A 16,069-nucleotide genomic window follows, 5' to 3' on the forward strand; every position below is an offset into this window, starting at 1 on the left:
CTTCTGACCATCGTTTCCATCACAGAAGTCCCGATAACTAAATTTCTATAAAAACTCCCGGTGTAGCTAGTGATACCGCTCCACCGTGAATGTAAAAACCCAGTTAATAATTATGAGAATTATATGACTGGGTAGCTGGTCCCAACCACCAAAAATCCGAAATCCCAAGAATAACAATTCACAGGGTCTAAGTTTCACGACCGTCATCTGTACTTACAAGACCCTCATCTACGTCATTTTGATCTGCCCAGTTTTTGGATTGACCTCCATTCTTCCCAAGTTTCGCCGTTCTCTCCAAACATTTGAATGATGTGTGACCCGCTCCATTGTCCATCAGCCATCCCTAACCTGTACTGGTTAATAAAATTCTCACACTTCTTCAGACATCTAGAGTGTCTGTTAACATTTAAAACGCCCTACAGATTATAACCAGTCCATGCGATAACAGCGGCCCCATTCGGACAATCTTCGTCGGTCACAGCAGGTGATCTGTACGGTGACAATACAGCATTAGTCTGTTCGAATTACCCAAGATTGGCCTCTGGAACGGTGGTGGCCTTGGGGAACACAGTACTTGCCCAAGCTAGAATTGATGAGAAATGCTTGGATGGTTCCTATGAGAAGAAAATAGCTGTTTTTCTACCCCAACATGAACTTATGTCATATTGTTCATGGAACGTTAAACCCAAAACTTATTCTCTTTTTTCCCAAACTATATGCCTCTCGTGCTCGTTGCCGATCATGTATTTCGAGATTTACCGTTTCGCCCACACTGTTGGTGGGTTAAAAGCCAATAATAGGTTTGATATCAGGCTTATAGAACACGCCGAGCTATTCCATTCGATGGGTTTGCTGGAGTGCTACTAATCGACGTGGCAGCTACTGTATCTCTAACTCAGTTACTCATCGCTAGTTATTCGAAATATAAAATTCGAGTTTCACCAATTTCCTTGGTCAAGGACAAAAAATAAACGAAAGTGATGTAACAGACTTAGAAAACGAACTTGATGACCGTGGAAAATGGCAGACGTACTGTAGAGGAAGTGAAAGAAATCTGTCCAGGATGCAGAATTTCGGTAGATGACAAACGAGAGAGGCACCATAATTAGGTTAGTACAGAAATAAAAGTACTCTTGATCAAAAGATCTCTACCGGACTTAGTAACTGATATCAAAGTTACGAAGACATTTACTTAGTAGCGAGTCTAAAGCCCAGAATACTGAAACGTCTGCTCTGGAAAGCATCAGGATAAAATTAACTAAAATTGAAACGTTGGACTACAGATGAACGTCAAAAATGAAATTGATATCAGTAGATTGCATATGTTTGTGTCTCTGTACGTTTAAATAAAGGTTTGCAATTTCACATAGTCAATCTCTCTTCTTCCGTCCTGTTCTTAATCGTTTCACCGTTTTCCCTCAAAATTTTTCCCAAGCCATCAGTTGATGAGCGTTATCTTCTTAGTCTAGTCAGTTCTTCATTCCCCTTATTTTCACCTGTGAAATTTATCTAATTTTACGACCTCATGTCGAGTACTTCCACATTCGTTAAGTTTGTTGCCCACCTCTTCTTTTCTAAATTCCTGCGTAATTACTTATGAAAGGCCTCTAAATTTCGATCTGATCATCCATGTCATGCCTTACCCCCTTCCCCCCGCCCCCAACTGAACTCCACTCATCACACAAAGAACTAGACATATTTTTCTTAGTTGCGGTTCCAGTGTCCCTAAAACCACTTTTCTCTTCCTGTTAAATACTTGGACGATAATTGCAGTCCTGCTTGTTTTTTTATCCTTGACTGTGTGTAATGTCCTCCATTATCGAGGCACTATTGATTTTAACTGTATCACTTGCTCAGTTTTGTCTTGGCGATTATTTAAGAACTTATCACAATTTTCTTTCCATTTTCTCGACTTGTTGGGCTGAGATCTTCTGTCATAATGTATGTTGTTAGCTCATCTTCGGCTATAATCCTCGGTTTTCATCAACAGTAGCATCGCAAGAGAAAAATTCTTTAGCCAGAAAAGAATAGAATGATTAAGTTAAACGGATGGTCGAAGATAATGGGCGTAGTACTGTACGTAAGACGCAAAAACGTTAGCTCAGCATAGGAAGATGATGAGAACGGCATCAAACTACGTGAATAGTGAACTTAAAACACACAAGAATCATTTTATGTTCTCTCTTTCTTCACTCTCTCTCTCTCTCTCTCTCTCTCTGTGTGTGTGTGTGAGGGGGGGGGGGGGGGGTGGTGGCTGATCCTGTATGCAAATTTTTAATAACTGGTTTAATACCGTTTAATAATATTTTATAGTAAAACGGCTGGTAGTCACGTAACCTGTATCAGCGTTGCCTTGAAATGAGGGGAAGCAGAATATGTCTCTGACCGACACACGCAAGGCGCCCCACCCCCAACGGCCTCCGCCCTCAGCTTCGCTTGATGACCGCTTCACCCACCCCGCGACTGCCAGACTTGGCTCGACAGAATTCTTCAGAGAAAGCTGCGCGAGTCGCATTTGTCTGTGTCTTAAAAAAGCGAGAGAAACTTGAGCAGCCGGCTGAAGTTCTCGCATTCTTTAGCGAAACAAATTGCCAGCAATGAAACTTAGGGTAAGCTCCACCGTCCGCTGCAGATCTGCCTCTGCAGAATGCTCCACGACAGTCTTCGTTCACATTCGCTCTCGCGCCTTTCCCTACATTTAGACTAAATTAAGCACGGACGTAAATTATACTAACACTTGACTGTAAGAAAAATATCACTCATAAACTATTATCGGAGAGGAACTGTATTTTTCTTTCAATGTGAAAGCCGGTTGCTTCATTATAGAAATAAGGGACGCTTTGCTTCTAGACCGCCGACTATTCCACACACTTATATTATCCAGGCCTGATCGTTAAGTTATCTCAACGCTAGTTGACTTCCATAATCATTTGCTAAGATATAGCGCTTTTCAATGATTTTTGGTATCATGGCTGGAAATCGGCGATATAAATCGAATTTTAATAAAGTAGTTAGTGTTAGTCTTAAAAAAAAAGGCTGATTATAATTAAACCTTCGCTACTTAAGCCACTGTAGACTGAAAACTATTTGACATATGGGTGCGCTACTTTGTAGGAATTATGCTCATACTGTGCAATGCAAGATTTGTGTTGTTAATAGTGTTAAGTGTCTTGAGTTGCCGTTAGGAGCCGGTACTGGTACGGCGACATAAGGATGAAACAGAAGTACCATCATTCATGACAGTTGCAGACAGCCGACCTAGGCCTGGACAAGGTGAGCAGGGCTTTCGCTCATAAAGCTGTTTTATCAAAACAACAGGAATAATGATGCTCCTCTTGACGAGTATCGACGTGTTAAGGAAACACAGAGAGGTCCTTTTTCAGCACCGGCTTTGAAGAACGTAATTCGGAAGTTCGAATTACCTGAAAAACTATTATTTCCATCATATCAGAACACACCTACCACAAAAATTTAGTTTGAATAGTTTTGAAATGTAAGATACATTTTTCAAAAATAGGTAACAAAACTGGAAGAGGGTATACAAAGTTTGGGGTCTACACCGATTTGTAGTTTTCTTTCCACGATACTTCGACATTTGGTTCTCTTCCTCAGGTGGTTCAAATGGCTCTGAGCACTATGCGACTTAACTTCTGAGGTCATCAGTCGCCTAGAACTTAGAACTAATTAAACCTAACTAACCTAAGGACATCACACACATCCATGCCCGAGGCTGGGTTCGAACCTTCGACCGTAGCTGTCGCTCGGCTCCAGACTGTAGCGCCTAGAACCGCACGGCCTTTCCTCAGGTGTTATTCACAGTTTGGACTTCACCCTGTGCACCACCCAAGTAACTGTCTCCCGGCGCCTTCAGAGAATAGAACAGTCTCACAGAAATTTAATACGAACCGTTGGAGGAAATCGAGATTAGAGTGGTGAATAGTTTAATTAAGAAGGACGTAGGCATTTTTTTAAGTGCAGCATGGGATAAGACGCTCAGTTTGCTTAGGTCACCTCGGAAAACGTGTCAGTTCTCTCTTGCTGGTCATTGATAAGCGCCTATTAAGTGAGTTTTGGTTTGTCATTAGATTATCTGACACTGCTTTATTATTTGATAGCGCGGGAAACAATCGATAGGTTGGCAAGCAACGTGCCCCGTTTGGTTTGTTTGCAGTCAAAATGGCGAGCAATCCCTGAAAGAAACAACTAGCGAAGTTATTGAAATACCATGTAAATAAAATGACAATCCGATAGCAAATCAGTAACTAGCAAACTATAATGTTTTCTGAAATGGTAGAGATTAGACAAAAGAATTAATAGGTGATATCGTCGCCAGTATACGTCACATATACATCGCAGTGATGTTGGACCGGACGGAATAACACTCGTGGAGGGACCGAAATGATACAACACATAACATATTAGATCACTTTATCATGTTACATGAACAAGATGAAATACTTAACCTCGTTACAATTCATGTCCACAGGAATGTAATGAGTATTTATTACTGCCATTGAACATTAGCGTATCGCCGGCCGAGGTGGCCGAGCGGTTCTAGGCGCTACAGTCTGGAACCGCACTATCGCTACGGTCGCAGGTTCGAATCCTGCCTCGGGTATGGATGTGTGTGATGTCCTTAGGTTAGTTAGGTTTAAGTAGTTCTAAGTTCTAGGGGACTGATGACCTCAGAAGTTAAGTCCCATAGTGCTCAGACCCATTTGAACCCATTAGCGTATCAGTTGATACGGAACAAGATACTAGTCTCTTCTCTCAGAGTACAACTGACGACACACTTTTACGCAGAGTTCTGCCTAACCCAATTATCGCACTACTTGCTTGGATGACTGCTGATTGGGCTGAGCGGTACTACTCTCAGACTTAAGAAACGTATCTGATGGGTGGCGTATGGAAACTCTTCTGGGCGTTTCTACGTCTCCGTCTCTCATTCGTCGTTGCTTCAGGCAGCAACTTTATGTTACGATGACGACGAACGAGTCGTCGCCAATCTTGACTGGTGGCCAATGCTAAACAGAAACATATAAATCACAGCAGGTTTGTCAGTAAATTCGATAAGGTGCTGGCAGCATGGTCTGGATCTGCAACGACTAAAATAATTAGAAGTCGTTGGTAAAAAATAATATACGAGTATACAGGATTCTTCTTGGCTGCATACATATAATTATAAACAGATAACTATTGAGGCACAACTTAGGCCATACGTTACTAAGCGCCTTGTTAGAGGTTGCTTCCTATCAGCTGAAGGCTATGCTACTTTACTACTTGACGTACCGAGCAAGAATGGACGAGAGCTCGCTGGAAACTTGATACAAGCCGCGGAGCGGCGCTAGTGGCGCTGGTCGCGACTAATGGTTCCAACGATACTGATACAGACCGCGGTCGATAACTGCAACCCCTAACAAGTGTGGTATCGAACGTTGATACCACACTATGTTTACTTATGGTTTCGTCCTGAGGTACCAACCTCGCTTCTGCTCCTCGCTCTTCGGATGTCAACACAAATGGTATGAGTATTGGAAGTAGGAGCTATACTGTGGTCTAGGAGGGTCCTACGCGATGTCTGACAAGATGCGTATGTACGTAGACACGAATCTCCCACTGACCATTGCGACCAGGCTATAGCTTCACTTGCGAAACTTCATCCACTAGAGTAATTCAATATGGACGGGCATATCATCTGCAATGAAGAAATCAACACCAACCGCATCTCTGACAAGTTGCACACGTTCTTTCCATGTCTTATTTCTTTGCGCCTGCACATTATTAATACTTATTTCAGCAGCAAATCGAATGAGCAGCACCAGACTCGCAGGCAACATGACGCCTCTCCGCACAAGGAGCCAACACCACAAAACTGATTGAATTGGCCTCTGTTTTCTCTCCAGACGAATGAGCCAAGAATATCACTGAACAAGCTTCATCAGCACATTGAGCTCAGTCCTTGTCCAGTCTCGATGTTGCTAACTTTTCAACGAACAGATGAATCTCTGTATTAGCGTGAATGGGGGAAATTGTGATGGACATTTCGCCTTCAAACCTATTGCTCCGAACCTCCAATACACAGGTTATCACGTAAATACAACTCCTTAGACAGCTGTGAGCAGCTGTAGACCATTATCTTACGGATATTGTTGCAGTTTGTCATACTATTGACCAGAAGTAGTCCATGTTTTGCACTGCTTATTTTTGGCTGACAAATTTCGATCTATGGAGAACTTTACTGTGGAATGCTAGCCAAAGTGTTAAATGACACTTTGTGGGACATTCAATGCAGGTGACACGACGCTTTATGCCTGACCTTTTCCAAGGATCCGAGAATTATATTCTGGTAAGCAAGGCCGAAATGAAGTCCTTGTGGCACTGTAGAAATGAGAGAGTATTGCACAGATAAGAAAGTGGGTGTCGGAGTGAAGCATTGGAACAAGGACCAGTCAACACCAGCGAATAGCGTCATTTAGCCTTATAAACCTTTGCGCCTCAGAGCCTGTGAACCATGGATGAAGGACAAGAGGCAGATTCGATATTCCTGGATTTCCGAAAATGACTTGACTCGATGACTCACTGAATACTGTTAACGTAGATACGAGCATACGGAATAGATTCCCAGGTATGTGAATGGCTCGAAGACCTCTTAAGTAATAGAACGTAGTACGTTGTCCTCAACGGCGAGTGTTGATGAGAGAGAACGGTATCGTCAGGAGTGACCCATAGAAGTGTGGTATGACCGCTGTTATTTTCTACATACACAGAAGCGCCAAACAAGCTGGTGTAGTCATACGCATTCAAATACATAGATATGTAAACAGGCAGAATACGGCGCTGCGGTCGGCAACGCCTATATAAGACAACAAGTGTGTGGCGCAGTTATTTGATCGGTTAACGCTGCTACAATGGCAGGTTATCAAGATTTAAGAGAATTTGATCGTGATGCTATAGTTGGCGCACGAGCGATGGGACACAGCATTTCCGAGGTAGCGATGAAGTGGGGATTATCCCGTACGAGCATCTCACGAGCGTCCCGTGAAAATCAGGAATCCGGTAAATCATCAAATCTTCGACATCGGTGCATCCGGAAACAGATCCGGCAACAACGGGACCAACGAAGATAGAAGAGAGTCGTTCAACGTGACAAAAGTGCAACGCTTCCGCAAATTGTTGCAGATTTCAATGGTGAGCCATCAACAAGTGTCAGCGTGCGAACCATTCAAAGACATATCATCGATAAAGGCTTTCGGAGCCCAAGGCCCACTCGTGTACCCTTGATGACTGCACGACACAAAGCTTTACGCTTCGCCTGCGTCCGTTAACACCGACATTGGACTGTTGATGACCGGCAACACGTTGCCTGGCCGGACGAGTCTCTTCTTAAATTGCATAGAGCGGATGGATGGGTACGGGAATGGAGACAACCTCATGAATCCATGGACCCTGCATGTCGACAAGGGACTGTTCAAGCTGGTGGAGGCCCTGTAATGGTGTGGGGAGTGTGCAGAGGAGTGATATGGGACCACTGATAGTCTAGATATGACTCTGATATGTGACACGTACATAAGCATTCTGTCTGATCACCTGCATCCATTCATGTCCATTGTTCATTTCAACGGACTTGAGCAATTCCAGCAGTACAATGCGACACCCCAGACGTCCAGTATTGCTACAGAGTGGCTCCAGGAACACTCTTCTGAGTTTAAAAACTTCCGCTGGCCACCAACTCCTCAGACATAAACATCATTGAGTATATCTGGGATACCGTGCAACGTGCAGTTCAGAAGAGATCTCACCCCGCCGTACTGTTGTGGATTCATGATGCCATCAGTTCCATCCAGCTTCAGACATTAGTCGGGTCCATGCCACGTGATGTTGTGGCACTTCTGCGTGCTCACGGAGGCCCTACACGATACTTGTGTACCAGTTTCTTCTGCTCTTCAGGGTATATAAATGATTTGTTGGACAGGGTTAGCAGCAATCTGCGACTGTTTGCAGAAGATGCTGTGGTACAAGGGAAGTTGAGTGTGAGTAGAAAGATACAAGATGACTTGGACAAAATTTCTAGTTGTTGTGACGAATGGCAGCTACCTCTAAATGTATAAAAAAATGTAATGCAGATGAATTGGAGAAAAAAAACCTGTAATGTTCAAATACAGCATTAGTAGCGTACTGCTTGGCACAGTCACGTCGATTAAATATCTAGGCGTAACGTCTCAGAGCGATGTGAAATGTAACAAGCATGTAAGGATTGCAGTGGGGAAGGCGAATGTTCGACTTCGATTAATTGGGATAATTTTACAAACATGTGGTTCATCTACAAAGGAGACTCCATTTATGACTTGAGTGTGACTCACTCTTGAGTACCGCTCGATTTTTGGGATCATTGAAGGAAGACATGGAACCACTTCAGAGACGGGCTGCTAGATTTTGTTACCGGTTGGTTCGAAAAACACGCAAATATTACAGAAATCCCTGGTAGGAAGGCGAAGTTCTTTTCGAGAAACACTATTAAGGAAGTTTAAAAAACCAGAATTTGAATCTGATTGCAGAAGAGTGTACTGCTGCCGACATACATTGCGCGTAAGACCCACGCTGATACGATCAGAGAAATTAGGGCTCGTATGGACGAATTTTTCTCTCGCTCTGTTTGCGAGTGCAGAAAAATGGTTCAAATGGCTCTGAGCACTATGGGACTTAATATCTTAGGTCATCAGACCCCTAGAACTTAGAACTACTTAAACCTAACTAACCTAAGGAAATCACACACATCCATGCCCGAGGCAGGATTCGAACCTGCGACCATAGCGGTCGCGCCGTTCCAGACTGTAGCGCCTAGAACCGCTCGGCCACCCTTGCGAGTGCAACTGGAAAGGAAATGACTAATCGTGTACGAGGTACACTTCCCCACGCATCTTACGGCGCCCTGCGAAACATCTATGTAGATGTAGATGTTGAGTCTATGTAGAAAATTTAGCAAAGATTTTCGTGTTAGTGCACGTACAGTGGCGCTCTTTTGTCATTACTGCCGGCCGGTGTGGCTGAGCGGTTCTAGGCGCTTCAGTCTGGAACCGCGCGGCCGCTACGGTCGCAGGTTCGAATCCTGCCTCGGGCATGGATGTGTGTGGTATCCTTAGCTTAGTTAGGTTTAAGTAGTTCTAAGTTCTAGGAGACTAATGACCTCAGCTGTAAAGTCCCATAGTGCTCAGAGCCATTTGAACCATTTTTTTTTGTCATTACAGTGTTCGTTATAAACTACATAAAGCTAAAAAACCAGTAACGCACTAAAACGCGACAGCAATGTTTTGTTGCGACCACACAAATATTTCGAAAGAGAGACGAAAATATAAGTAGTGTCCGCAGTGTAATATACGAGCTGTGTGAGAAAAGTAATGAGACTGATTTTGTACCTACCAAAGTCTTTTTTAATTACAAATTATCACTTTTAAAGTAGTTCCCTTTGGCAGCTATACACTGGCAGTCATTGTTCCCATACTTGGTAGCAGTGCTGAAAGGGTTCGACCGGATGGGTCTTCAACATGTGGGTCACACTCTTTTTAATGATCTACAGAGTCATTGAGTGACTTTCTGTTAACACCTTTTCCGTTCAGGAAAACGAAAAGGGCACAAGGACTCCGATCAGGGGATTGGAGGGCAGTAGAGCGACAGGAATTCCTTTTACAGTTAAAAATTTCATGATGGAAGTGGCTTTGTGACATGAGGCTTTGTCATGGTGCAGTATCCACTTGTCTGAGCTCTAAATTCTGCTGTTCCGTTTTCGTAACACCAACAAAAACATAACTACACTGGTGGTGCTCTGAAAAATTACATCGCGGCTGCGCGTTGCTGAAACTCGGGCAGACCATCTGGAAGGAATGAACGCACAAATCGACACAGGTAGAACAGCACAGCGTTGCTAGATCTCTCACAGTGTTGTCAGCCTCATTACTTTTTTCACACACCTCGTACCTCACCACAGAGAGAGAGAGAGACAGCTCACTGGCGACGTCACTCAGTGCTGTCCATCTTTCTCTCTGCAGAAAACACACCATTCTACTACAATAACCCATTCTACGAGGGATGATCAAAATGTTCTCGTTTGAGGGCGTTGCTGCAGTGTATATGTAACATAGTGCGACTACGTTGCGGGTATATGAGCACCGACATGCAGGCAAGGGATTAGTATAGCATTCGTTTGTTTACAACGTGATGTGGTAAATGCACAAACGTCAACTATGGCGATGGGGAGGATGTGCAGCAGACTTCTTCACGCAGCAGGATATGGTGTTTTACCAAATGGGTATCTTCTTCATGATGCATCTGTGGGATGATTGCCTCTATGCTCAGAGCGATTTTGCCTAGTTGGCATACCGATTCTGGACTGTACGGCCTTCCAAAGGAAACTTTTTGAACGCCTCTTATAAGAAGAGCAATGTGGACAGAGGTATTAATGTGAGACCTGAGTTTCTCCTGGCGTATACAATTTTCAAACAACTTACGGTTATTCATCCAGGTATTATTTTCAGCGACCGCCGATATTTCGGCGGGAGTACACCCCGCCATTTTCAAGGCAAACTGCAACGGACAGACGATGCACAGGCAAATTTAAAACCTCTTCTTAGACTGATGAAGGAAGATAACACACATCTGAACTCTAGTGCTACCAAAGATGACCAAAATGAGAGATAGCGATAGTGAGACTACGAACTAGCAGGTGAGGTTTTTTGACAAGGGAGAGAGCAGGATTCCAAACAGAGTTTAAACAAAAACCTCCATCCCTCTTTACAAGGTTGCTCGCTAATTTAATCTCAACGGCCTCCTTAATAACACTGGCCCAATTGCTGGACGTGCATACCAATATCTCGGTGTTGTTATATATCATAGGCTGACCAGTATCCAAGCAATGTTCGGCAATAGCAGATCTACTTGGCTGCTGTAATTGTGTTTGCCGTTTATGCTCGGTACATCGGTGCTCCAAGGTTGTGACAGTTTGACCAATACATTTCATGCCACAGCTACAAGGAATGCGATATACACTCGCCTTACGCCAACCAAGATCATCCTCAACAGAACCCAAAAGCACTTTAATTTTAGATGGAGGTCGGAAAACACATTTCACATCATATTTCCGTAAAATACGACCGATCTTGCTGGAAATGCTTCCTACGTAAGGCAAAATGGCAGCAGACTTAGGTGTCGACTCAGAATTATCATGAATCACTAGATGCACAGTTGGTCGATAGCGCAACGCACGTTCAATCAGTCTATCAGTATAACCATTTTGACGAAACGTAACTTCAAGATAGGGCAGTTCAATTGGCAAAGTCTCATGTGCCCTGTGTACCAAGGTACGAAATAACCCTTCACGCTGAGCCGGATAGTGACAACTATTAGCCTGTAAATACATGTCGGTGTGAGTACGTTTTCTGTAAACTGCATGTCCCAATGATCCATCATCCTTCCTCCTAACCAAAACGTCAAGAAAGGGAAGGCAACCATTCCTCTTCCACCTCCATCGGAAACAAATGTTCGGATGGATCGAGTTCAGATAAAGGCATTCAAATTCTCCCCACCATGAAGCCAAACAACAAAAGTATCGTCAGTATATCTGAAGAAACAGGTGGATTTCAAAGGCGCCGACTCCAGTTCACATTCCTCGAAGTCTTCCATAAACAAATTTGCGATGACAGGAGACAACGACTACACATCACAGCTTCATCTGTCTGCTCGTAATGGAGTTCTGAACGAAGCTTTTGCCAGGAAAAAAGTATCTGGCGTAGCTAAGAGAGACTGAGTCTTATGGAAAGTTAGTTGCAAAAGGGCCTTATGCGATCTAGACGGAAATTATAAAGTTGAAGCAGGAAATGTACTCTAACCTGAAATTAGTTTCCTTTATTAATAAATCTAACATATCAGCCTGCTAGGACAACAGTTCTGTTACCGAATAGCCCTCTTAAACTGTGTTTGAAACCTTGCTTAAATGGTATTGTTTTCCTTGCCGTATTGACTACATATTTAGTGTGTTGTTTCAGTGGACCGCACGCCGCCGAACCTGACGTACATGTGGTACACCTATGAGCGGTCCCAAGTAGCCTGCAAACTCGCCAGGGGCCAGGTCTGCCTTAAGTACGCCAACTACTACAACGACCAGCGTAAGTACACATGGCACGTACAATTATTCTAGTTCTTGATTTGGACATGAGACATGTTATTAAGCGCCGGCCGCGGTGGTCTAGCGGTTCTAGGCGCTCAGTCCGGAACCGCGCGACTGCTACGGTCGCAGGTTCGAATCCTGCCTCGGGCATGAATGTTTGTGATGTCCTTAGGTTAGTTAGGTTTAAGTAGTTCGAAGTTCTAGGGGACTGATGACCACAGATGTTAAGTCCCATAGTGCTCAGAGCCATTTGAACCATTTTTTGTTCTTAAGCATTTACACTGTTATGTGCACTGGCACCACTGTGTATAATCCCACTTAATGGTGAATCTACAGAACCGGAAACATTGGTTAATGAATCGTGACTTAAAGGAGCTTCCACGTCATGGAAAGATATCGAGATATCTAAAATAATGCTGTAGTCGATGCACGACCACTTTCTACATGAGTAATGCTGATGGCAACAGGAGTTTTAACAAGCCAGTGCGAGATCAAAAAATTGGCATTTGATCGATGTAACAAATCCTACAACGTCAAATGATGTGCAGTATCATCTATGAGGATCTCAGCTATTGCAAACAGACGACTGAGTGTGAAATGGGAATCTGACAGGACATCAGTAGCCCAAGGATGACCGGAAGCCCAATACAGTCAGCTGCTGAAAATGTCATTTTGGAAAATCGAAATTCTCCTATCTTCACCGTCATCAAACACTTTCACGTTAATCAAAATATCCACGGGTGTACTGCCGGTCTACAGCGTCCAACGGGCACAATATTTCGGCGATCATACATGTCGCCATCATCAGGTGAACTGACGGACTGAGCTCCTGTGAACGTGCCGGCACGGAGATCCGTACGCTATGGCTGCTCAGAGGGAACTGGGTTCGATTGCGGCGGCGGCCGATTTAAATACCCTCTGCCCGCGGCGCGCTCCCTCCGCTGTCCGCGCCCCGCCACGGTCGCGCGGTGGAACAGATTGCGACGCCGTCTGAGATGACGTCGGAGTGATGGCTCTGTCCGCCGTGGTCGTCACAACTATACGTTTGCTCGATTTACTCTTGATTAACCCAATCGCTGGTTCCCAACCCTTCCTAAGATTGTAGCCACAGTCACGGTTTATGAGGTCGTCATTGGTGCGAATTTCGATGGCCTCTCTAACAACGCTGTCTCAGAATCTCGATGTCTGTACCATAATTCTCCTGCGTTCATCCTCGGTAACAACGCTGTCTCAGAATCTCGACGTCTGTACCATAATTCTCGTGCGTTCATACTCCATAGCGTGATTTTCCGACAAACAATGTTCAGCGACCGCCGACTTGCTCGGATGCGTCAATCGAGTGTGCCTCTGGTGTTCACGGCATCTATCCTCGACGGTACGCATCGTCTGACCAATATACGACTTGCCACATTGACATGGAATCTGGTACACGCCGGCCTTCCTCAAACCGAGGTCATCTTTGGCGCTCCTCACCAGTGCACGAGTTTTATTCGGAGGACAAAACACAGTTCCGACCCGGTGTTTCTTCAAAATGCGGTCGATTTTCCTCGAGAGTGCGCCTGTATATGAAATAAACGCAGTGCCTACCTCCTCCCTCGTGATTTCATCCATCTCCACAGGTTGTGCTGTAGTGGTTGGGCGGAGAGCACGTTGAATCTGCTACTCTGAGTACCCATTTTTTCGAAATACAGTTCTCAGATGTTCCAATTCCTGGGGCAGACTCTCTGCGTCAGAGATAGTGCGCGCCCTATGTACTAGAGTTTTTAAGTACCCCATTCCTCTGTGAAGTGTGGTGGCAGCTGTCTGCGTGCAAATACAGATCAGTGTGCGTTGTCTTCCGATACACCCCATAACCTAGGGTGCCGTCAGCCCTTCTCTTGACCAAGACGTCAAGGAAAGTTAATTTACCCTCCGTTTCAGTCTCCACAGTGAATTTGATGTTGGGGTGTATGGAGTTTAGATGTGTAAGAATCGCACTTTCACGTTCTCCTAGCAGTGTGATTTTTTTAAAGTGAGTTGGTGCCACATATCTTAGATCCAACTGCTCGAGTCAGGCAGAGGATCACGAGGTGGTTGGAGCTACGATGCAGGGAAGTGGAAAGACATTCACCGAAATTGTGTCACGTTACGCAGTGTACTGTTCTGAAAATAAGCATGTAACCGTACCGTGTTCGCCCACGCTTATCAGGTGCGGTGGAAGTTTTGTTTCCGTCGGTGAAATATGGCATCGATTATACGAAAACCTATCAATCGAAATATCGATTAACCGAAACCGCTCCAGTCGGCACATTCAAATTTTTGCGTGCGTGATGTAGAAGTTTAGCTGTTCATTTAAAACTGGACTGTAGTCCGATTCACGAACGATGACCGTTCGCGCAAATCGAGTCACAAACGAGGATTACATTATTGCCTGTTCCAGGCGGCAATTGCGGTTTTCATCTACACGTGCTTTGCGGTTAAAGAAAGCTTGTAAACCGAAAATTTTGTCTCTCACTTGCTCATAAAGAATTTGTCACTTCCAACTTCCAACTGTGATGACAGCTGGCAACAAATGGAATGAAAATTCACTAAATCACGTTTAAGCTCGCGTTGGCTGCGACATTCACAACCATTGTTGCCAACTCTGCAAAACGATATAAGCTGAATGTGTCTACAAAAGAAGCCAGAAAAAATCGGAAATAAACGAAGGTTTATTATTGTGTAGGTTTAATTTTGTAATAATTTTAGTGTACGGTATTTAAGGAGCGGAGGGAGGGACATTGTTCGATAACTTCACCTCTATGCAAAACCATTTGATCAAATTTGATACACAGACAAGCCAAAAAGTAATCAGCGCGGATGTTATCTGGATGAAATTTTCTTTTTTACTTTGGAAAAAATAAGTTACTCAGATTCACTCATATCAGATATGTAACTCAGTTTAAAACAACTTCAGGAAATAACTGTTCCGAGGGATTTTGCATCATTTCTTAGTTGCATTCACAGCGTTTCATTTTAGTGGCTTTAACAGCCAGAGGGCTGTCGGAAAATGTGCGATATAGGTGGGCAGAACAAGCATAAACTCGAGTACCATCCTTCCTGACTCCAGCTATAGCCAGTTCAACGGTTTCCCTCTCCCTGCCAGCCGTCATTGCTGCGCTCCTGTTTAACATTTGAGCGTTCGCTTTGACAGATCATGCAGTTGTTTTTGCCGTACGCAAAGGCGATTAAACGTGAAGGCTTTGTTCTTAGTGTTTCCCATAGTCTGAAAATAATGGAGCAGTTGAACGAAGATGCTTTCCGATGAAGCTTTTCTCAGGAATATGTTCTTGTAAAGGCAACAATATCGGGTATAAAAATGAATACTAATATCACTATAAATTTTGTCACTGTACTTGACAATCAAGATGTAATCTTGCACAGATAAATAATGAAAAGACAGTAAAATAGTTTTCAGAAACTACACAGAGCTTGGAATAATGTCCTTTCTTCAGATGTGGCTATCACCGTGCCTCAACAACCACCAAACATCCACTTTGTATTCGAAATGACTGGACTGATTAAGGAATCTATTGTTTGAAAATATTCGTAACTGATTCGAATGTGATGTTGACGACGCTGGCTGAATAACCGTGAAATAACTGTCGGCGTCATCGGCGATCAAGACCCTTGTGACGGCGCAGAAGAGCCCAGCGGCAACTATGTGGTAAAAGGACCATTCCGTGTTCTAGTGTTTCACTTGCTTAAGACGGCTATGTAGTGATGAGAACAACTAAATGAATGTGATGCTGTCCAAATGGAGTCTTTAACACAAATGCTGGATTTAGTGGCAAAAAGGAAAAAAAGAGTTTCAATTCTGAAGAAAAAATTAATTTTTGATTTCTTTTCTTAAACTGGATCTCTATATTAATGGTCATTTAAGCTTCTTATTTC

General features: G+C 43.8%; 1 protein-coding gene across 1 annotated transcript in view; it reads left to right on the forward strand.

Moving 5' to 3' along the window:
• Positions 1 to 16,069, forward strand: part of LOC126413112 (uncharacterized) — a 165,422-nt gene that overhangs the window by 132,142 nt on the left and 17,211 nt on the right. The window contains exon 3 of the mRNA XM_050083004.1: positions 12,036 to 12,155. Coding sequence (XP_049938961.1) covers positions 12,036 to 12,155 — 120 coding nt within the window. The remainder of the gene's footprint in view (positions 1 to 12,035; positions 12,156 to 16,069) is intronic.

This window comes from Schistocerca serialis, chromosome 7 (genome assembly GCF_023864345.2).
Source record: "Schistocerca serialis cubense isolate TAMUIC-IGC-003099 chromosome 7, iqSchSeri2.2, whole genome shotgun sequence".
In the NCBI taxonomy this organism is placed as follows: Eukaryota; Metazoa; Arthropoda; class Insecta; order Orthoptera; family Acrididae; genus Schistocerca; species Schistocerca serialis.